The 23069-nt window shown below is 44.1% G+C and overlaps 2 protein-coding genes across 5 annotated transcripts in view; one reads left to right on the plus strand and one right to left on the minus strand.

Moving 5' to 3' along the window:
- The window catches only part of DGLUCY (D-glutamate cyclase), a 94888-nt gene extending 94325 nt beyond the window's left edge, over positions 1–563 (minus strand). The window contains exon 1 of the mRNA XM_053666096.1: positions 439–563. The gene's annotated coding sequence lies outside the window, so the exon portion shown is untranslated. The remainder of the gene's footprint in view (positions 1–438) is intronic.
- Positions 154–23069, plus strand: part of RPS6KA5 (ribosomal protein S6 kinase A5) — a 126285-nt gene continuing 103369 nt past the window's right edge. For 3 of the 4 annotated variants that reach the window (XM_037130404.2, XM_053666092.1, XM_037130403.2), the window contains exon 1: positions 154–461. In XM_037130404.2, the coding sequence (XP_036986299.2) occupies positions 338–461 (124 nt within the window). In that variant the 5' untranslated portion in view covers positions 154–337. Of the gene's footprint in view, positions 462–710; positions 834–23069 lie in introns of those variants that run through there. The other variant, XM_053666094.1, reaches the window with a different exon arrangement.

A 23069-nucleotide genomic window follows, 5' to 3' on the forward strand; every position in this document is an offset into this window, starting at 1 on the left:
ATAGATGCGCGCGCCTTGTGCCCAATAAGCGATGGCGGCTCAAATGGCTCTGGTACCTTGCTGGCGGTAGGCGGAGCGGCTGGAGGGAGGAGGCGGTAGAGCAAGGGGCAGTTTGGTTGAGTGGTACTAGCGGTGCCCGCTGGAGTGGGGGGGGGGGGAGGAGGAAGGCGGAGGAGCGTGCAGTGCGGTCAGAGCGGGAAAGAGACTCTTGTCTGCGTCTGAGTTCTGGCGCTGCCGCACGCCGGCTCTTGGGGCTGCAGCGGGAGCTGTGAGGGCCCGAGCGTCGCCTGCCTCTCGGGTCCCCTCGGGGAATCCCGCAGGATCGGAAAGGGAGAAGATGGAGGAGAAGGGCAGCAGCGGCTGCAGTGGCGGCGGCAGTGGCGGTGGCGCCGTAGGGACCAGCGGGGAAGGCAGCGCCGTGGAGGAGCAGCTCCTTACCGTCAAGCATGAGCTGCGCACGGGTGAGCGACCCCGCCCTCTGCCGGCTGGGCCGGCACGGGGGGCGCGCCCCCGAGGGCACGCGGGTGTCCGTGAGGGCCAGGGGCGCTGGGCCGGACAGTGGGCGCGGGGGGGCGGACCCGGGGCGGGGCTTTGAGGGCGGGGCCTTGAGGGCGGGGCTGGAGCCAGGGGGTCCTGGGAGGTGGGGGTATGCAGCCAGGGAACTGGCGGAAAGTTTTCCAGAGCTGGGGATTGAGCGGCTGGGACTGGGACTGAGCGATGGGGCCCTTGGGGCAGCAGAAAGCCTCGTGTTGGCACTTGTCTGCAAGGAGGTCTTCGGGCCCCTTTCCCGCACAGGTGACACATCTGTCACTGCATCCTGTTTGGGGTAAAAGGTGCGCCTTTCTCAGTGTGGGATGAACGATGCGTAACTTGCATCTCCACCCCTCCGCTTCCCTAGAGGTGGTCCTGGTGGGGATTTGTGGAATCGTCCTCTAAGGTGCTGGGGTCCTGTACAAAATATAAAAGGGTGCCTGTCCCGTGGACTCTCCTAAGTGCAGTCTCCAGTGAGATAAATGGGGATCGCGGGCTACCGGGACTGAGTGCTTTTATTTTCAATTACCACGAAATGCTGTCCTTGGCCTTGAATTTCTTTCAAAAGTCCCTTGAAACGAAGGTTCTGTACATTTAAAGCTCGAAGTAAAAGAGACTCATTCACTAGCCTTCTGAAGCGTTGATGTTCTAATGTTTGAGATCTCTGGAGCTGTCCCAAGTCAAATTACTTTATTCGTCGTGTGAGTCTGGCTTGTTCATTTCATAAAACGCTTATTTGGACTAATCGTTTAAGTTTATATTTGTGGAGCCCAGTCTCGTATTAGAGATTCTTTTTCACTTCTGACCAGCTCCTACTTTAGTAGGTTGTTATTAGTATTGAATGTTCTTGTAAACGTTTATAAAGGTTTTTGATTCAACTTCGTCGGCATATTGGGGTATGCTTTTATGGTGTGGGCAGAGTTTATACAGCAGGTTTCAGTTGTATGCCTAGTAAACCTTGTTACTGCTTTGAACAGATTTTAAAGTTAGATCTGTCATGGTTCTTTTAGTTTTTGTTATTTCTAATTTGATTGCCAGTTAGTGTTCCACTAAGTGCCGGGGCCGTGACTTAGTTTAAGAGGGTGTCAAATGCATGCTTACTTATTTCAACATTTTTAAGCATTGGTGGTTTTTTGGTTTTGGTCATTGTGAATTTATGTATCGTGAGCCAGTTACTCCATTATCTTTTTGAGTTCCTAACATAACCTGTGTAGTCTTGGTTGGTTGGATGTTTTTTTTTCCTCTTGATTTAATAGACAACTGAGGTTTTCAAAGGGCCATTAAATTCTTTACTTAGTAAGCATTTACTCAGTATTAATACCTCATTTGTGCCAGGCTCAGTGTCAGGTGCTTTCTGGTGTGGAGAGTCTGAATTTCTTTTTCTTACCTTACATAACAATTTACTGATTTTTGTGTGTAGGATTGTTCTGTACAGCAAAAGCTACTGAAAGTCATGTGCTCCTCAGCCACTGACCATGGTCCAACAAGCAGCTTTTTGCTAAATGACCAAAGAGCAACTTACTTGTTATTAGTAGTCAACCTACTGCTTGGTTTCTGGGTTTTGAAACAATGCTAGTTTTGTAGAAAACAATGAGTACTGCTTTATTTCCCTTTCTGTGCTGTGTGAATCATCAGCTTCAAGTTTGCATTTCAGAATTTTTTTCTGATGGGTGGTGAGATTATACTGAATTCATTAGTACTGTTAACTGTCAAAGGAAATGAACGGTCATTTTGATTTATTGCTGAACACTGGAACTGACCAGATATAGTGGTCAAAAATAGTTAAAATATAACTTGAAAAATTCACTCATCTGCTGCCAACTGTGCTTCTGTCGGCACATGATGCTATAATAGGCACCACAGTTATCTGATCTGACAGCAGTCCTTTGCTTCCCAAAATTTGGTCTAGCATATAGCCATACCAAGCCAGCATTTGGTGATTGCTCCTTTGTGCCCCAACACTGTGTTGCATGCTGCAGGATGAATGAAAAGGCAATAAAAGTCACATGTATGGACAGGGAAATTGTTCCAGTTGTGTGCACTGAAGTAGCACAGCTACCTGGACATGGAATTGGAGGACTTCGTTCTGTATCTCCCCTCTGCCACTTACTAGCTGTGTAGCCTTGGGCAAGTCATTTCACTCTTTACACTAACTTCTCTCATCTAGAAAATGTGAAAATTTAGTACGTTCCCTTTGGAGGAGTGCTAAGCAGGTTGCTTGGCACATACTAAGCACTCAGGAGATGTTGGCTGAGTGTAGATCTGAAAATCACTCCATAACAGTTATGTTTTCTTAAAGCGTGTGAATTAATTCAGTGTAACTTGGGAAACAGATCATTCATGTGGTACTCAGGCTGTGCCACATTGTCAGGCTGTTGTCTTTTTCTGTACACGTCTTCTGGAGTGTGAAATCCTCATAACCCCTGCTGCTGTTTAGCAGCCTGTGCATAGCTCTTCAATAACATTGAACACAAATGCTGTATAGTCAACTTGCTTGCCTGTGCTATACTGTAAGGTCCTTGAGTCCTTGTTCCTTGACCATATACCTTTCCCATTTTCAGCCCCTGGCACATTAGTATTCACATATTTGTTGAATTAATTCATTGAATGGATAAAAATTCATGATCAGGTTCAACAATTTATTGTGTTCCCTGTACCTGGGATATTAGGTGGTTGATAAGTTGATGAGAGTGACTATAAAAGCTGAAAAATGAAAAATAAAGAATTGATTAGACCAGTTAAACATACGTTTCTCGAGCACCTTGTTTTCAAGATGATACTGATAAGACCAAAAATGACTAAGAAAATGTTTTGCTTTCTGATAGTAGGAAATGAGGCCATCTAAACCAGTAATGTATTAGGCTACATTATCATAAGTTTAATAATAAAAGATTATACAGAGTATAAAAGTTGCAAAGAAGAGGTTAGGACTTCTAGGCTTCAAATAATCAAATTTAACTCTGTGGCACAATAGCAACAAAAAGAAGAGAGTATTATTGGAAGGGTTGTGGGTTTTCGTATCCGCTCATTTATTCGGTAAGTATTTCATTACCTCTTAGCATTGAGTGCTGTTTTGGATGCTGGGGTTGTGAGACAGATAAGGTCTTGCCATTGAAAGGGCGGGGTTCCCACTGGAACCACAAACTCATATACTGCCTCCATCCTGAATCTTTGTCTCTCTGTGAGAACTTTATTCTTCTCCACTGCTGTCCAACTTTTCCCACGTGGGAAACACATGGCTGCTGACAGACCCCAAGTTTTACATCTCACAGCTTCAGATACCAGAGAGACGCCGCCTTTTACTTAGCTTCAGATATTAAAAATCTCGGGGATGGACCCTGTTGGCCTGGCTCTCGTCAGGTGCCCTCTTTTGGATCATTCAGCCAAGGCCAGGGAATGGGATCGTGTTCTACTAACATGACGGCTACGACAGTAAACGTGGAGGGGGGAGAAACTGAACTCTTAGAAGTGGAGGGGTTGCTGGGAAAACATGTCCTTGGGTGTCTATCATTAGTAGAGAGAGCCTAACCCTGAGAAGAGGGCCAAGGAAGGGGGTTATCTGTTGTGTAACAACTCACCCGAGAATTCAGTGGCTTGGACAGCAACGTCATTTCAGTGGATCAGGGCTGTAGGAGTTGCTTCACTTGGTAGTTCTGACTCAGGGTCTCTCATGAGGTTGTGGTCCAGATGTTTGCCAGGACTGAAGTCCCCTGAAGACATGTGAAGGGGCTGGAGGTTCTCCTTCTAAGACAGCTCACTCCCATGTGCTCGGCAGGGTGCTCTGGTTCCTTGCCAAGTGGACCTCCCGATAGGACTCCTTGAATGTCCTCCTATTTTAACAGCTGGCTGCCCAGAGCAAGTGGTGGGAGAGAGAGCACGGTGGAAGTCACAGTATCGGTTCTGTTAAACAACTCTTTTTGACATATAATTTACATAACATAGAATCTACTTGTTTTAAGTGCACAATTCAATGAATTTTAGTATATTTAAAGAGTTATACAACCATCACCACAATCTGATTTTAGAACATTTCCATGGCTTTAAAAAGAAATGTCTTGCCCATTTATATCAGTCACTCCACGTTCCCACCACCCATCCTCAACCCTGTACAACCACTAGGTCTACTTTCTCCATGCATTTGCCTGGGGACAGTATAATGTGGTGGGATTTTACAACATGTGTTCTTTTATGACCGGCTTCTTGCACTGAACACAGTGTTTTCAAGATCCATCCATGCAGTAGCATGTACCAGTACTTCCTTTTTAAACTTACGCATAGTGTTCCATTGTATGGCTATATCATATTTTGTGTATCCACTCATCAGCTGATTGACATTTGAGTTCTTCTCACCTTCTGCTTTTGTGAATAATGCTGCTGTGTACGTTTGTGTACAAGTTTTTGTGTGGACCTACGTGTTTATTTCTCTTGAGTACATACTAAGAGTAAAATTTACTGGATTACTTGGCAAGTCTGTGCTTACAAGTTTTCCAAGGAGCCGAATACCAAGGAGTCCACAGTCCCGCAGGCAATGCACAGTACCTCGGGTTCCTCCGCAGCCTCGTCTGCACTCGTACTGTCTGTCTTTCTGCTTGTACCCATCCTGGTGGGTGTGAAATGGTATCTCATGATTTGTGTTTTTGTAATGACTGACGATGTTGAGCATCTTTTCACCTGCTTATGAGCATTTGTATATCTTTGGGGAAATGTTTGTAAGATCCTTTGGACGTTTTTTATTGGTTTATTTGTCTTTTAATTATTGGGATGTGAGAATTCTTTATGTATTCTAGATGCAAGTCCCTTATCACATATACAGGGTGGGGCACAGTAGATTTACTATTGTGAGTACGATTAACACAAACTTTATTCTTGTGTGATTGCTTATTAATTATTGTGTTATTTTCCATGTGAACAACTGTAAACCTACTTTTGCCCCACCCTGTACATTTGCAAATATTTTCTCGTAAAGTGGGTTGTTTTTGGTTTTTGGTGGTGTCCTCAGAAGCACAAAAGACTTTACTTTTGACGAAGTCCAAATTACTGAATTGGCCAAAAAGTCCACTTAGTTTCTACTGCAAAATTTTCATTTTCACCAATAACTTTATTCATTTGGATATTTTGAGTATGTCTGCTATCTCCCATATTGTATAACATTGATTGTCCTCAATTAATGCCTTGATTCGATCACTGTCAACCTCAATTGATCTACCCGACCGTGGAGCATCGTCCAGCAAAAAACCTCCAGCATGAAACTTCGCAAACCACTTTTCACGCATTTGATCAGTCACAGCACCTTCTCCACACACTGCGCAAATCTGTTTTGCTTTTCAGTTGTATTTTTACCTTTCTTGAAATAATAAAGCATAATATGCTGATGATGTTGCTTATTTTCTTCATTTTCGATGTTAAAATGGATATATTTTGCTAAGTTCTTTTTAAATGCATGCTTATGTGACAGCTGTCACAATACAATCTAACAAAATGATTTTGAATAAAATTAGAGACAACTAAGCACTACCAGAGCCATCTTATGGCGGGAAAACAAACTTTTTGGCCAACCCAATATTTTTTGTTTTGTTTCTTGTACTTTTGGTGTTGGACCAAAGAAGTCATTGACTAATCCAAGGTCATAAAGATTTATGCCTTGGTTTTCTTTTAAGAGTCAGTGGATTTAGCTTTTACATTTAGGTTTTGATCTATTTGTTGAAAAACTGTTCTTTTCTCATTTTATTGTCTTGGCACCCTTGTCAAGGTGAATGGACCAGGGGTGCACAGAGTCACAATTTGACTCCACTGATCTCCATGTAGTCCTGTGTCGGTACTACACTCACTGCTGGCTCCTGTGGCTTTTTAGTAAGTTTTGACATCGGAGAGGGTGAGTCCTCCATCTTGGTTCTTCTTTTTCAAGATTCTTGGCTATTCTGGGTCCCTTAAATTTCCACGTACATTTTAGGATCAGCTTCTTAATTTCTGCTAAGAAGGCACCTGGGATTCTGGTAGGGATGACATCGAATCTATAGATCAATTTTGAGAGTGTTGCCAGCTTACCATATTAAGTCTTCTGACCCATGAACATGGAATGTTTTTCTGTTCATTAAGATCTTTCATTTCTTTCAACAGCATTTTGTAGTTTTCAGACTATAAGTTTGCATTTCTTTTGTTAATTTATTTGTATTTTGTTTTGATGCTATTATAAAATGAATGATTATTTTAAATTTGATTTTTGGATTATTAATTGCAAATTATATACTATTTATTTTTGTATATTAATTTTGTATCTTGTAGCCTTGCTGAACTAGTTTTTTAGTTCTATTAGTTTTTCAGTAGCTGTTTTAGGATTTTCTGTTTGCAAGATTATGTCATCTGAAAATAGAGATAGTTTTACTTCTTCCTTATCAATCCACATGCCTTTCACTTGATTTTCTTGCCTACCTGCTCTGGCTAGAACCGTCAGCACACTGTTCAATAGAATGGGGGAGGAGACTTCCCAGTCTTGTTTCTGATCTTAGGGGCAAAGCTTTAGTCTTTCACCATTTAACATGAGGTTAGCAGACTTTTCATAGAAGCTCTTTATCAGAGGAAGTTCCCTTCTTTCACTAGTTTGTTTGGATGTTTTTATGATGAAAAGACCAAAAAGATTTTGTCATATGTTTTTCTGCATCTGTAGCATATTACGTGAGTTTTCTTTTTGTTTCATCGATACGGTGTATTAATTACCTTTTTGAGTATTAAGCCAGCCTTGCATTATTGGGGATGAGTTTCACTTGGTCATGCTACATAATTCTTTTGTACACCATGATGGATTCAATTTCCTAGTATTTGTTGAAATTTTTTGTGTTTATATTCACAGGATTTGTTTTGTTACCGTTTTGTTTTTTTATGATGTCTCTGTCTGGTTTCCCCAGAATATGCTGGCTTGATTTTTGCTATCAATGAAAGAGCTTACCTGTTTGGTTGCTGGCATCCATACTTAGGGTCTTCCAAGTAAAGACTAGCAGAGGTCGGGGGTGGACTGTATTTCTAGCTCTGCCCCCAACGTGCTGTGTGACCTGGGTTAGGTCGTTTCACCTTTCTGAGCCCAAGTGTTCTAATCCGTAAAGTAACGGTGTTGGACTTGAGTTATAGCCAAAGTACTTACCAGCATTAAGCTCATGTTCTGTGGAATTACTGTGTAAATCTTGGTATAGACAAAAGTCAGGAATAGGGATTTACCTTAATAAATAATTCAATTTTACCATAGGATTTATTATGGAATCCCATTGAAAACAACAGTTTCCTCATGCGTTTTGCATATGATTCCATTTATAACAATTTAATTTATAATTAGTTCTTTAGGAACATAATACTTTCCTACAGTAAGGCACTTTGAAAGATTTCAGTGATACTCTTAGTTATCCGTGAGAACAACACAACTCTTTTTATTATACATGCATAAATATGTATTTGTGTCCCTGTGTGTATATTTTTATAGTACTTTTCCATTTGTTCACACTTTCCTTGCCTTGAGAAGAGTAGGCAGAACTCGTGCTCTATCTTTAGTTTTATGGGATACAATAAGAAGGTTAAAACTATAAATAGGTTATTGGTAGTATACTAGCTTAATTCCCTAGAGCCTAGACCTAAGAAAAAAAAAAAAGCCCCGTAACTTTTTATCACAGGTTTTAGAGATTAAAAAAATGATCTATTTGGGCAAAGGAGGTAGTATCTCAGCCCTTAAGTCACAGGGGAGTTGAGTATATTTTGTATTTGTAGTCCGAAGGAGGAAAACCTTCTCAGGTGGCATGTCTCCTGTTGTATCAGACCTCCAGTTCCTTGCCAACTTTCACTCCAAAGCAAGGCAGAATATGAAACCTCAGCTTCCTGGACACATGGGCGGTTTGGTGGGCCGGTTCGAAAGAAGAGCCGATGCTTAGTAAAAAGTCTAGGGACCATCCAGCACAATAATACCATGGGCGGACCAAAGCCTCCCCGTTAAACACACTGTTGAGAGGTGGCAATGCCAAAGTCGGCGGGAGGGTCACAGTTGCCTCCTTTGAGCTCCCGTGACGAGCTCAAAGATCTCGCTCTGCCAGTGATTTTCCAGCCATTTTCATCTCATGGCACACGTAAACTAAGCACTAAGATCTTGCAGCACACCCCAAAATACATTTTTTGCCAATCCGACAAAAAGAAAAGAAAAAATAGGTATCCTGTTGATTCATTCACACCGGACGGCTCTTGTATTGGCCATTGATGTTTTTTAAATCTGACAGTCTAAGGGGAAAAGAGGTCAGTGCCCTGGCTAAACAGTCAGGCGCAGTGTTGCACGTTGTAAAAATTCCTGGGGCACCGGGGCGCCTGCCGCGGCACACCAGCTGAAAACCGCTGTTCTGCGTGGGTCCCTCAAAGGTGGGGCACCCCGGCACACCTCTTCCATGTCCCTCAAAGGTGGGGCACCCTGGCACACCTCTTCCATGTCGGGGGAGATGAATAGGGTCTGAAATGGAATCTTGCCCTGGTTGTTTTTGTCTCCAGCAGTTCCCCTCTGGGTTCAGGTGTAGCTGTTTGTCTGAAAAACATGCAAATGCTCTGGACTTTATATATTTCTAAAGTTGTAAGTGAGGTTGCTTTCTCACTTTAAAAAATTTCAGGAGGCAACCCCCCTCTCGTGACTGCAGGGAGAATGAGGAGGCAAACGTCCCGATTTTTAGTACAGCACTTGGTGTTGCGGTTGCTTTATTTCACACGAGTTTTGTGTAGGTGTGCTTCTTTTTATGTAATCAGTGTGTTCCTGGCAGAAAGTTGTGTAAATAATATTTTTGTAGTGTATTACATTACTTGGAGTGTAGACGGTGAACTTAAAAGAATTCTATGATTAACTTTTGATTAAAAAACTTTTTTGATTAAGTTCTCCATTTGTGGCTTTACTCTGATTATGTAGATTTTGGTCTTACGGTGCCATTTTTTAACCCCACTCTTCCAGTTTAGATAGCTGCGGGCAGGTCTCTCTGATGAAGTCGCATGGGTAAGGCTGAATTACAGGCACCCGCACCACTGCACCAGTGTCTAGGTGCAAACCCTGAAACCTGTGGATGTTTCCTTACTTGGTGGGGAGACCTCGCAGGTGTGGTTAAGGATTTTAAGATGGAAAGAGTACCCTGGAATATCCGAGTGGGCCCAGTGTGAACACAGGGTACTTGTAAGAGGGAGGCAGGAGGGTCGGAGTCAGAGAAGGGGACGTGAAGGAGGAAGTAGAGGGAGGGAAAGATGTGATGAGAAGAGAGTTTGGAGTGTTGCCATTGCTGGAGGGGCGGTGAGCCAAGAAGTAGGAGCAGCCTCTAGAGGCTGAGGACAGATATTCCCTGAGAGCATCCAAAAGGAACACAACTCTGCCCCCTTGGTTTCAGCTCTGCAAAACCCAGTTTCAGACTTCTGATCTCAGAGCAGGGAGAAAACAAATTTAAACCATGAAGTTTGTTACTTTCTTGCAGCAGCAATAGGAAACTAACACATCTTGCTTAAGGCTGGGTAAACCTAGAGGTAATTTAACCCCAGGCCTGGGTAACTGAGTATGATAACAATGTAAAGCAGTCAGTTATTTAAACCACTATTTTCGTAACAAGTGTGCTCAGAAGTAGAACTAGAACTAAGGAATCCAAGAAGACATTCCTTTCTGATCTCGGTACCAAGTGCAGCTGTTCTGTTTCTCTTAGGGGGTCCTCTGACGTGGGTCCCTGAGCACAACCCTCGCATCAACTTGGTGGCCAGAAAGCTTCAGCTGTCAGGCGCACACCACATGAGGCTGTGGTCTGACATGCAGCTTGAGCCTCTTCCCAGTACCATTTTTTGTCTCTGTACTTTCTGTCCTTCTTTTGTTATGCTGTAGTTAATCCAAGTAATTTGCCTTAAATATTTTCTGGACCAAGGTAGGGATTAGGTAAATATAGAATTAAATAAATGCACATGTATAAACTGCTATATACATACCAAAAACAATAAGGAAAAATGGGAAGACACTTGATTTTCTACCCAGTCTTTTGCTTCTTAAATCTTCGTCATATGTTGTTTGTGCTACTTTTGTATTTCTCAAAAAGAAAAAAGTGAGGCCTCTAATTAATAGCACTTTTGGTTTTTAAAAATACGTAGTGAGACATCAGTAGAGAGGAGGCATGCTTGTAAAGAGGAAGTTGAGTGGCAGAAAGATCGAGATCGCACACCGGTCTGCCCTTGTACCAGGCAGTTTTCTACATCATTGGGGTATCCCACTGTTACCTGGAAAATTTAGTCAACTAAAGCACTCTGTCCTCTAACCGATCAACAATCTGGAGTGGAGTTATATATGTTTTTTCTTAGAGCAAAAGCTATTTAAAATATGTAGTAAGAATAATGTTTTGCTTCATATTTAATTTGATACTATATTAAGTGGACATGAACACCAAATCTTAGAGGTAGATTTGCAATAACCCCTTCTCATGAACTTGACCCTGCTTTCCCTTTAGGTGTGAAGGTCATTCGTGTGTTAGGAAACACCCTAATTAGGGCTAGATTGGGACACATCTAATGGGGCCATGCACATATCTAAGTGGTAACTTTTTTTGAATTTTGCCATGTATGAGTTAGGTGGCCAAATCCAAAGATTTGTTGAATACAGGCACTGTGCCAAGTGCTGGGTTTTAGCAGGAAACAAGTTAAACATGGTTTCCACCCTAACTGAACGATACCTAAGAGAAAGACCTTCAGTAAATAATCATACAGTTAACTGTATGAAGGCAGTTACGATAAGCGCTATGAAAAGTACAGGTTCTGTGAGAGAGTCTAACAGGGTGAGCCAGCCTCGTGTGAGGCGCGAGGGTTTCATCTGTGAAACAGTGATGTGCAGGTGATGACCTCGTTATTACGGGGTGACCAGTGGGGGGATGAAGCATTTCTGCCAAAGAAAGCGACACAGATGGTCCCGTAGAGGAGATGGCTCGGCACACCGGGGTCACCGGAAGAAAGGCCTCTGTGGCTTGACTTGTGTGCAGGCATGGGAATCACGGGAAACGGGTCCGAAAAAGAAGCCAGGGCTGTTTGGCGCAGGGTTCTTTAGATTATGGTAAGGTGCTCAGGCGTTGGCCTGAGTGCACAGTGTTGCGCGGTTGAAGGGTGTTTTGGAGAAGTGTTTTGCAACGCCCCATTGCTGTGAGAACAGGAGAGAAGACTGCATTAAGGGAGATTAGTTAGGCTACTACAGAAGTTCAGGTATGGATGAAGTAACAGTTGGAAATTAAGAGCTGTGAATGTATTTGAGATGTGTTTAGAAGGTACAATCAACAGAATTTGGTGTTGCATTGATATGGGATTTTCTGACTGGAACAAATATGTTCAAAGGTGCTATTTGTTCAGATGGTGTATTAATTTCCTTTTGCTGCATAACATATTATCACAAACTTGGTGGCTAACAATAGCACCCATTTATTAGCTAACGGTTCAGTAGGTTAGAAGTTCTGGCAGCATGGCCGAAAGGAAGGTGGCAACCAGATGGGGTTCGCGTCTCAGAGGCTCTGGGCAGAGCCCGTTCTTGCAGCTGGCGCGTGCTGGCTCCTTTGGTCCTTAACCTGTTCGCAGGGTCCTCTTCCAGCTCCTCCAGGCCTTCGCATTTCTTCTCATTTGGCTCCTCCATCTTCAGGCCGGTGGGGGGTGGAGGGGGTAGAGGGGTGGGGGGCAAGTCCTTCTCAGGCCTTGACTCTCCAACTTCTAGACCTCCTTCCCTGACTTCCTGGCCTTAGGTGGTTAGGTCAGGTCAGCCTAGGTAATCTTTCTCTCATAAGGTCAACTGATTTGGGACCTTAATTAGGTCTAATTACATATGCAAACCCCCTTTATCACAAGAGTGGTCTTATTATATTCACTCAAGGGTAGGAAGTCATGCAAAGGGTCTTTGGGGTCATCTTAGAATTCTGCCTTAGAATTCATGGGTGGCAATCCAGGGGGGGTGCATATGGGTGGGTAGAAGAGAGAGGATCCAGTTTTATACAAAGTTTGAGTTGTCTTTGACATATTTTAATGGACATATATGGCAGTAGTAATCACGGATAGTGAAAGCTTACTACGTGTTACATAGGAGGTGCTTTCATCAACTCATTCAGTCCACACAGTAAGCTTATGAAATGAATACTATTGTTATCATTCCAGTTTTACAGTGGAGGAAACTGAGTCTCAGGCCACTGACTTGCTCAGGGCTCTTCAGGAAGTAAGTAGAAGAACTAGTTTTTGCCCCCCATCCCCCCGCCGTCTGCCCCCACGGCTTGTCCAAACCGCTGTGTTTTACGTCATCAGTGGGACATGGGGACGGGAGCTTGGAAAAGATGTCTGGGCTGCAGATAAAAATCGTAGCATCGTTGGCACCGAGATGCCGTTTAAAGCCCAGGTGTGGAGGGGAGCACTTGGAGAGGTGAGAGAATGGAGGGCAGGGGAGAGCACTCAGAACTGAGGCCCGAAAACTCCAAAACTTAGAGGATGGATAGAAAGGGGATTGCTGAGAAAGAGTATGGAGCGGGCACAGCCGGAAGAAAAACCAGGGGAAAACCATAGAACGCCGCGGTGGCGTGGAAGCCAAGGGGTGAAGTGCCTCATGGGGTGTTTGTCAGGTTGGACTGATCGGCTACTGTCCTTGTCGGGAGCAGTTCCGGTGCAGGTTTGGTGGCAGAAGCCAGACTGGAATGGGTTGAGGAGTGGATGCAAGTGAAGATAACTTTTGAGAGACTTGGTTCTGGAGGGGATTAGAGAGACTTAGCCAGAGACGAATGTGGGGTTTGGAGGTGGAGGTGTTGTTATTTGTTACTAAGATGAGGGATACTAGAAGATGCTTAAATACCACTCGTCTGGATCCTGGCAGACAGAGAGAGAGAGAGAGAGAGAGAGAGAGAGAGAGAGAGAGACTGAATCTACACAGATGAGGGGATGGCGTCAAGGTCCCTGATAAGGGGGCCGTGGGGACTGGCCTCTGATAAGAGGAGGCTCACTGTTTCTGGGATAACAGGAGGGGGGGTAGAGAGGATACAGATGCATTTGTACATTTGGGAGCAGGAAGATGGGGGAGTTTTGAGCTTAAGGATTTTTTCCCCTTTTCTATGAATGGTGAAGAAAAGGCACTTCATTCTTCAAGAAGAAAAAATAGCTTTATTGTTCTTTTAAAAATTTGTTATTCTGGCATTTTAAAAGTCTTAGCTATGGCCCTGACCAGTGTGGTCAGTTGGGTGGGCCTTGTCAAGTGAAGGGCCACCGGTTTGATTCCTGGTCAGAGCACACGCCTAGGTTGTGGGTTTGATCCCTGGTCGGGACACGAGCAAGAGTCCACCCCAACCGATGTTTCCCTCTCTTTCTCCCTCCCTTCCCCTCTCTCTAACCACAAATAAATAAGATCTTTTTTTAATTTAAAGTCTTAGCTAGAGAAAAACACACAAGTTGACACAAAATTTACGTGCCACAAGGCAGAACTTTATAGAATGTTGTAGAACACCTTCCAGAGAGGTTTCAGGCACAGCCACGACGCGCCTGTGCCCCCACCGAGGGCAGCTCCCTGCACGTGTTCTCCAGATCATGCCAGAATTCTTAGGAAGCACAATGTTCTCTTTCTTCTTTGTGAAGTGTTTTATATTTAGTTCAGTTCTTCTCTGTTAAATTTATTTGGTACACGTACTGGAGGAAAAAGGCTGCTTGTTTGTGCTTTATAAGCATTCATTTTCTTATTGACTGGGTTTTCACATTGGCTCAAACATGTAGTCCCCAGATCAGTTGGATGATCAAACAGGCCGTTTTATACACCAAAAGTGCTGTGAGGCTTGAGGGTGAGTGACGCTGGCCGTAGAGGAAAGTGGGCAGCATCGTTTCAAAGCACAGAGACATCAACTTTACCTTTGTTCTGCCTCTAGCAGAGCGCTGTCCGGAGTCGTGGTTTGAGGCCCAACCACAGATCTGAATAGCTTCGAAATAGCTTCCCACCTGGCAGTTGAAAGGAGCCTAATGGGCTCGCCGTTTAGCTCATGTTCAAGCTTATTTTCTAGAACTGAGCTAATTGGAGTCTGCAGACCAGGGTTCAAGATTTTAGATTTCAGAGTTATATATGGACTGTCCAAACTATTCTGGGTAACCCCTAAATTAGAGCTTATCTGGTAAATTGTTTATAAATAATGTACTCCCCCCGCCCCCCGACAAAAAGAAAAAAAGCCAAAATAGCAGAGGGAGGGTTCTTTTCTCACTGCATACCATTGTCACCTTTTGACTGAAACTAAATTAGTCCAAGAAGCTTATGTTTTTGTAAGGTTCAGTGAGAAAAGACATAGTTTTATAAGTTTAAAGTCGATAGCTTTATTAGGTTGGTCCCAATAAATTAGATGCTAAATACATATTTCCTAGTTGGTGTACTAAAAACAAATCCGAACATATTAAGTAAAGATGATTGAGTCAGGTTATGCTCTCCCATCTCTTTGGAACCTTCCACTTCCTCCGAGAACTTTGTATTTTTTTCTCCCCTTTCCCTGATTCTCAAACTCTTCTTACGACAAATGCAGTTGAGTCTTACGTAAAAAAAAGTCTGTGGCCGTCTACTTTTTGCTGTTTTTCCTTTTCGCCGATTTTCGAAAGAGCCATTTACACCAGCTATTTCTCCCCTTTACCTGTCATTCACTCGGATGCGCTGTGACATCAGGCTTCCACTTCAGTCACCGCACGGGAACTGTTCTCTCTAAAATGACTGATGTCTCCCTGTCGTCCTGACCGGGTGGGAGCGCCTCCGTTTAATCTCACGGAGCCTCTTCAGAGCAGCTGGTTCTCAGGTGCTGGTCCTGTCCTCCCTTCCCCCCGGGACACTGGTCTTCCTCCTGGTCCCCTGTCACTGACTGCCCCATCTCCCCCTCTCACTGGCTGTCATCCCTCAGCTTGTCTCTTAAATGTTGCTAATCCGTGTCTGCCGTCTTTTCTTGTTAACTAGGGCATCAAATACTGTCATGGTTTGAACTACCATCCAAGTGGCTCTCTTCACTTAGATCTCTTTCTTGAATTTTTATCAGTCATTTCCAACCGTCTACTGAACGTAAAACACTGGGAGAGCCCACTGGCACCTTGCCCCCCCCTGTGTTGAGTAGTGCTTTTTCCTCCAGCTTTTTGTACTTGACCGTGGCACTGCCGGTCTCCGCGCTGCCAGGCCCTTCCTCTGCCTCGCCTTCTCCCCGAGCACCAGTTTGCTCTCAGTTCTGAACCGCCTCCTTTATCTGCTTCTTGTTCACCGTTACTACGACACAGTCTTAGTTCAGCGTCTGACCTAATGGTAGGCGCTGTCATTTATTGTGCTTTATGTATCAGGTGCTCTGCCAAGCATTTTGTGTGTCTCATTTGGTTCTCACAACACATGTAGGTGATTGGTATTGCAGGTGACACCCCCGGGGCACAAGCTCACTGTCCATCTGCTTCGCTCCAGGGTCCAGCTGCGGCAGTGCCAGTTCAGCGTGGGCATCCACTCGCTTCGGATTGATGGCGTCTAATTCCAGGCACGCCTGCTGCATGTTTTTCACTTTCTGCCCCAGGGCTTTGGCTCCGACTCCAAGGTTTGGGCCACTGGAGCGAGCTGGCTCAGCAAGTCCAGGTGCACAGCCCAGATGCAGGGTGTTCATGTCCCACTGGGGCATCTCCCAGCTAACAGAGGACAGGAGTTGGTAATAATGCTTCTCTGTCTTGACCCTAGACTAGAAGAGAGAATCCTGGCAGGCATTTTACACCTTCCTCAAAAGGTCCAGATTGAGTTGAGCTGATCATGCATCCTGTTCTGGCTTTTCCTCCTTTCCAGTTTCAGTCTCCTGAGTTCTTCTTCCTCACGCCTTCTCACTGGGGTTACCTTCCAAATAAATTGCTGGCACACGAGTCCCAGCTAAGATGGGGAGTAGCAGAAGTGGCTCTTGAAAGCACAGCTCAGATTGGATGTCAGAGTGGGTCACCAACTGGCGAGACTGCAGCAAGGACACCGCTGCTGGTGGCAGGGGTGGTGACAGAACAGTTGCTGAGGCTCCCCCCCCCCCCCCCCCCGCAGGGACTGGGGCTGGCACTGGCTGGAAGGTGGAGGGTGGGGTTCCGTGACAGCTCTGGGCTTGAGTGGTGTGCGGACAGTGGTGATTATACGGCTCTGAAGTTGGCTGACCGCGTTTTCCTCCAGAGGCTTGTAGCCAAGAGAATAACAGGCTCGGGCCAAGCAGTGCTCAGGGCAGGGCACGTGGGGGGACAAGGGTTCTGGGACAGCTTTGGAGGAGGTCCGGTTACTTATAACAGTAGGACTGCCGATGCTTAAAAACAGGCCCGGATCTCATCTTTTTTAAAAAAATAATTTTTAAAAGGTTTTATTTATTTATTTTTAGAGAGAGGGAAAAGGAGGGAGATAAGCATCGATGTGCGAGAGAAAGATCAATCAGTTGCCTCTTGCGCGTCTCCAACCAGGGACCAGCCTGCAGCCCAGGTGTGTGCCCTGACCGGGAATTTCCTAACATGGGAGCATTCTTCACATCTCAGGCGTCAGTGTCCTAGTAACCTGGTCCTAATGTACTGCCGAGATGGTTTCCTGAAGCTTAGGCATGAATACGACTTACAGTAGATTAGGTAGATGTGTAAGAATTGCTTTGGCAGAGTGTCAAGGTAAAACATTTCAGAGAATAGAGACTGTGAGAATGGATTTATTATGAGAGACTGGGGAACGCTGTTTGACCACGGTGCTTAGAAGGGTTCAGAGCACACACTTCATTCCCTAGGGTAATACTGAACACAGTGGTGGAGGGAAACAGGGTGGGGTTGAGAGGTGGTACTTCTGTGGAGCTGGGTTCGCTAGCATCCATAGAAATGGTAGGATTCTGGAGTACGAGGCCAGGGCGGTGGTGCTTACCAGCAGGAGCAGGGTGGGTAGTATTACCACAGTGGACCAGAGGGCACTCGGTGTGCCCTGACCCGCAGAGCTCTGTGGCAGTGCTGGGCCCAGAAAGATGCGCAGCCAGGCAGGACGTTACCTGACTTGTATGATTAAGACCGTTTCTGAGGGATCTGAGTCTTCAGTTCCCTTGCTCTTGTTGGACTGTGGTTGCTCTGGAGGCCTCTTTGGCATTACTCACCAGGCACGGAAGCGACAAGAAGCATAGTGAATCCCTGGAGTGCAGACGAGCTCCTTCCTATCACCATGTGTGACGGCTATGCTAGCTCCTCCTCAAAGACTGAACGAGCAGTTTATTTCTTCTCTAGCTTTGTTGAGATATAATTGACTTATACCGTTGTGTAAGTTGAAGGTGTACAGAGTAATGATTCAATACACATGTATCTAATGACAGAGGCAGAAGGAAGTTTGAGCTTTATTCCGTCAGGTGCCTGTTAAGTGCCACCTTAAATTCTCTTCAGACATCCGTGCAGGCTCTGGCTCGCTTTGCCCCGACAGTGTCTTGTCCCAAGTATGTTCCCTGCGCCTCATTCCCTTTCTGCTCCAGGGCTTCACCCAGGCCCACTCAGCAGGAAACACAGGTGAGAGGGCACAGAGGCGAGTTCAGCCTAGGTGCTCGGAAGTTCATGCTCAACCTTGGGGCCAGGGGCCAAGGGAGAAATGCTTCTTCTTGTCTTTGCACAGGTAATTCTAAGAGTTTTCTAGTCATTCCTTAGGGAGTCTTGGCAAGATTGAGCTCCAGTTGCCCACAGCAGTGAGCATCTGAATAAGGTGCCCTTTGCCGGCTCATGCTCCCTTCCAATTTCCCCCTCCTTGGTCCTTTGCTTCTCCTGTCAACGTACAAATCATTTTGATGCTCTGCTTTTGGGATGAATCCAGGCTCAGGTAAGTACTGTTAGAGAGTGTGTGTGTGTGTGTGTGTGTGTGAGAGAGAGAGAGAGAGAGACAGACAGACAGACAGAGACAGAGAGAGACACTGTCTGTCCTTGTGTCTACCAAACTACCTGTCCATCTGTGCATGCATGCATGCATGCATGCATCCATCCATCAATCAGTGCACGATCCATTGCACCCCTCCATTTGTCTACCCGGTCAGTCACAGGTTACAAGTAAGGGGCACAGTGTGAGTGGTAGAGCTTGAGCTCTAAACTGAGTTCATCTGAAGCCCAGACATTCTCCTCTTGCTTGATTATACCACCTTTGCACCTGTGAGGGTGAAATCACTAGGCCTTATCTAGCTTGTCCTTCAAAGTCCTCAGTGATTCGGCCCTACCTGCCTGTCCGTAGGAGTTGTTGCTAGTTCACCCATCTAAAGTCATCCCATGCATGTACTCATCCTTTTGCCAATAAGATTTAAAAGTCCTTGAGAGATATTCACTCTTCTTCTTGTTATTCCGTAACTTAAATACTATCATATAAAGTTAATACATTATATGTTACATGACATGGGGAAAGAAAAGGAAGAGAACTAATATACTTGTCACATACACATACACGCATAAACTTATTTATAACAAAACAAAATAAGAAATATTCATGACAACTGTAGTCTTCATTCCTGAAACTGGTCACATGATTCCCTCGCCACTGTCCCGTAGGGACATCCCAGCAAGGAGCAGTACGCTCATGACTGGCTACTCTTGGGTGGTGCTTTCCTGGTGTGTAGAACCATCTGTAAACCGGGCCTGAGTCTCATCTTTTCTGTCCTTTGATCTGAGAGAATCCCTCATGAGGCTATGGGTACAAGCTAGGAGCGCGCAGGCAGTGAGAGCAGGAGTGGGGACCAATGGCATTTGGGCCACTTTTTCATGTGGTTGACTTGTGCCCTCAGGGTCCACTCTGCACCACTTTGAACACTAGTCCTGTCTAAAAACACCCTCATAAAAGCACCCAGAATAGTTTTTGGCTGAATATCTGGGTGCCCTGTGATCCAGCCAACTTGACACATAAAATTAAACATCACAGGAACATCATACAGTCAACAAATCAGAATAGGGACCATAGATTAAAATATTTTACCAGTGTTAAATTTTTTGAATTTGCTCATAGGCTGAGGGAACTTAAGAGAATTTTTAGGACATACACACTGAAATATTACGGGGTAAAGATGCATGAGGTGTGCAAATTACACTGAAGTAGGTCAGAAAAAATAAGGAATGTGTGTGAGTGTATGTATGAGTATATGAGTAAAAAAAAATGTGGCAGAATGTTAAAAACTAATTATGCATATGGGAGTTATTTTTGCAACTGTTATTTTTACAACTTTGGATTTTGAAATCGTTGTAAAATTAAACAAACAAACAAACAAAAAGAGTAAATGGCCAGGGAGCACTATAAATGTGTTTAGGAACACAAAAGACCTGTAGCTTTTTCTGTGGCAACATAATTGTGCTGGTACCCTTGTCATAGAATTGGAAGCATTAATTGCTTAACTTGGTTTCAGGGGAATGGGTTACACAATTCATGTTTGAAACAAGCAAAGTGGGGGGGGGCAGCAGGGGAGCAGCACTTGGCTGTCGAGCTCCAGTGCCTGTAATTCCCTCCAGAGCATTCCTTGACCTTTTTCTTCCAACTCCCAGACTTGGTGTCAGAGCGTGGTGTGTTGGAGGAAGCGCAGTTAAAACTGAAAAGGGAGCGAAAGGGTGGGACAAGACAGTATGAATTGAGTTTCTTTGGCCCCAAGTGTCCATGGAATGAAATGAGATAGTTCACTATGAGTTAAAATTATCGGTAACATTTTTTAAAAAACTAGGATTATTCTTAAAAATGAGATGGCAGTAGTCTTATGAAAATTTATAGTTGTAAGCACAAATTATTGAAACTGATATTTGATTCAAAGCTGCTACATTGAAGCACTAATAGAAACCCAGTTGTCACTATTAGCAGCATGTAGTCTGGAAAATACAAAAAAGAAAGGGTGTTGATAAAGTACTTTCTCACAATAGAATTAAGTGTAGAGGTGACAGTATAATTGCAGTGGAAAAATGAGGCTATGACTTAGGAGGAACAAAATGCCGTATTTTCTTACAACAAATTGAAATCTGATCCTTGGGAATGTTACTTTGGACTATTAGAAACTATTTTATTGCTTGCATGGAAGATACAATTTAAAATATATCAACAAATACCAAAATAATATTGCCTTGTAATGGTGTAAGTTTTTATCACTTACATTACCTAATTTTTTGCTTGCCAAAATGCTGGAGCCTGACTTATTGCAAACGAAGGTGCCTCTTCACTTAAGAACCGGAAAGCCACACTGAGTGTGAGCAGTGCAGTCCTGCTCTTTGTCCTGACTCGGGTTCAGGCACAATTGCCTTTAAACTCGTCAGATGATTATAAAACCATCACTGAGGGAACTTGCTTTTGAAAATGTTATGAAAACTTTTATGCAATCCTTTTAATGTGCTATATTGTTCCTTAAAGTATCTTTTTCTTCACATCTTTGTGTATATTAACTTCAGTCAGATGGCATGGCTTGGAAATGAAGTTTTCTAGTTGACTGTTCTTTTAAAGCTCTGTTTTATAATAATTGTGAATTTTCCTATAATTAGGCTGCAGTAAAATTCTTTACTGTCCTTTGGCCATTTTACTTGGAAATCCCACAGACATCTCGTGTACTTACTTTTAATTCATAAAGTTTATGTTCACTGAATCTATACATGCACACATACAGCTACACATTAGTAAATGCTGTTAAGCCATATGCTATTATACAAAGACAGAAGAACTTGTAATATTTCAGAATAATGCATTACTAAATAAATAAATAAATAATGTTTTATAAAATTGAAGAACGATTTACTTAGATAATATCCTGTAAGATGTATGAGAAATGGCCCTGGCTGGCGTAGCTCAGTGGATTGAGTACAAGTTGCAAACCAAAGGGTTGCAGGTTTGATTCCCAGTCAGGGCACATGCCCTTCCCCTCTGTAAAATTCAATAAATAAAATCTTTAAAAAAAAAGATGTATGAGAAGTGCATGCATTTTGGAAAAAAAGAAGAATAAGTGTTAGAAGCTTTATATTGCTATTTAGAAGTATGTGACTTTTCTGAAAAGTATTAATTTCGATAAGTAAATAGATTGCATGCAAAACAATAACCCAGTAAACGTTAAGAAAATCCTTGTTGAATCTGAGCATTTCTCTATAATATGCGTGTTTTTAAAATGTTTTCGTGATCCTTACTTTCTAGTTCTAATTATTTTCTATAGAGGTGTCATTTACATACAGTGAAATTCATTCTTATTGGCACACAGTTGTGAGTTTTGACAAATGAATACAGTTCCCGTGAAACTTTCTGAAAATTGATCTTGTCTTTCACTCCGAGTACTTTCCGATACCATGGTCACTTAAGGAGCATCATTTTAAACTTCGAAGGTTGATCATTTTAGTAATTTCCAGTGTTTTCACTCTGCTCTCAGTATTACACTGTTAGTGAGTACCAAACATATCGGGGCCCCTCCCTTTCCTCTCCGGCTGCAGCGCCTCAGTCGTGCCTTAGTTGTTTCTGGCCTCCAGTGTTGCATCAGCCTGTGCATTGGCTTTGCTGCCTCCCGAGTGAATTCCTTTCTACAGTAATTCATTTCCACACTGCTGCTGGTGGTCTTTTTCCGGTACAGAATCAATTATCTTAATCCTCTGCCTAAAATCTTTCACTGGCTCTCCCTTTACTTTAAAATAAAATAGATACTTTCCTCAGTGTCACACAGTCTTCCATGACTTGGTGCCTGCTTGGGTCTTGCTGTGCCTTCTTTCCCCTTCCTTGCCCTGCATTGCCCGCCTGTGCCAATTGCAGGTTCCTACATAAGCTGTGAGCTGTCCTCGTCTTGGTGCTTTTCTGGCTGTGTTTCCTTCTCACATGCAGGGTCTTTTTCTGCCTCTCCGTCCATCCGCACCTAACTCCCCAAACCCACAGGTGTGGTAAGGTGCTCTGGTACGCTCTCCCGGTCTCTGTCCCTCAGAGCTGTCAGAGTGCTGGTGCCCTGGGGCTCATCGCTTGTCTGTGAGCACCTCCCCTGGACCCCGTGCTGCTGGGGAGCGCGAGGCGCCAGTGCTTTGCACCATATCAGGTACACGTCAACATTCCGAATGCTCATTCAGTAAGTAGACTGTGTGGTGATATGTTGAGTATGATAATTACATAAAACCTATAAATAGGTAAGGAGAAGAAAAATGTATCGTCAGAGCAGTGGGCACCAGAGTCCCTAGAATGGCGGGAGCTGCCCTGGGGGCATCGCCTTAACAGCAAGTTCAGGGAGGGATGTGTGTGGATGGTAGCAGGAGCAGTTGAGGTCAGACAGGAAGGAAGCAGAGGGGAAGGATTTGTTGGTTTTGTTCCTAAGAGGGAAAGGAAGGGAGAAAAGGAGATGAGTCAGAAAAATGATTCGAGGCCAGGAGCTAGGTGAAGATAATGGCCTCGCCCCAAAGGGTGGAAGCTGGAGAGAGATTAAGAATACCTATTTTGAATAGGGAGTGGGAGGGCTTTAGCTCTGTGGGCTTTAAGGACCTGGCAAGCCCCAGCTACTAACTAGGATACATGCACAAGAAGACTGGAAGTGAACGCTCCAAATGAGGGTAGCTAGTGTTAGCGCGGTGGGGTTACAACTGACCCCCTC

Source organism: Artibeus jamaicensis, unplaced genomic scaffold, assembly GCF_021234435.1.
Source record: "Artibeus jamaicensis isolate MK-2021 breed Jamaican fruit bat unplaced genomic scaffold, CSHL_Jam_final contig_444, whole genome shotgun sequence".
Classification (NCBI taxonomy): domain Eukaryota; kingdom Metazoa; phylum Chordata; class Mammalia; order Chiroptera; family Phyllostomidae; genus Artibeus; species Artibeus jamaicensis.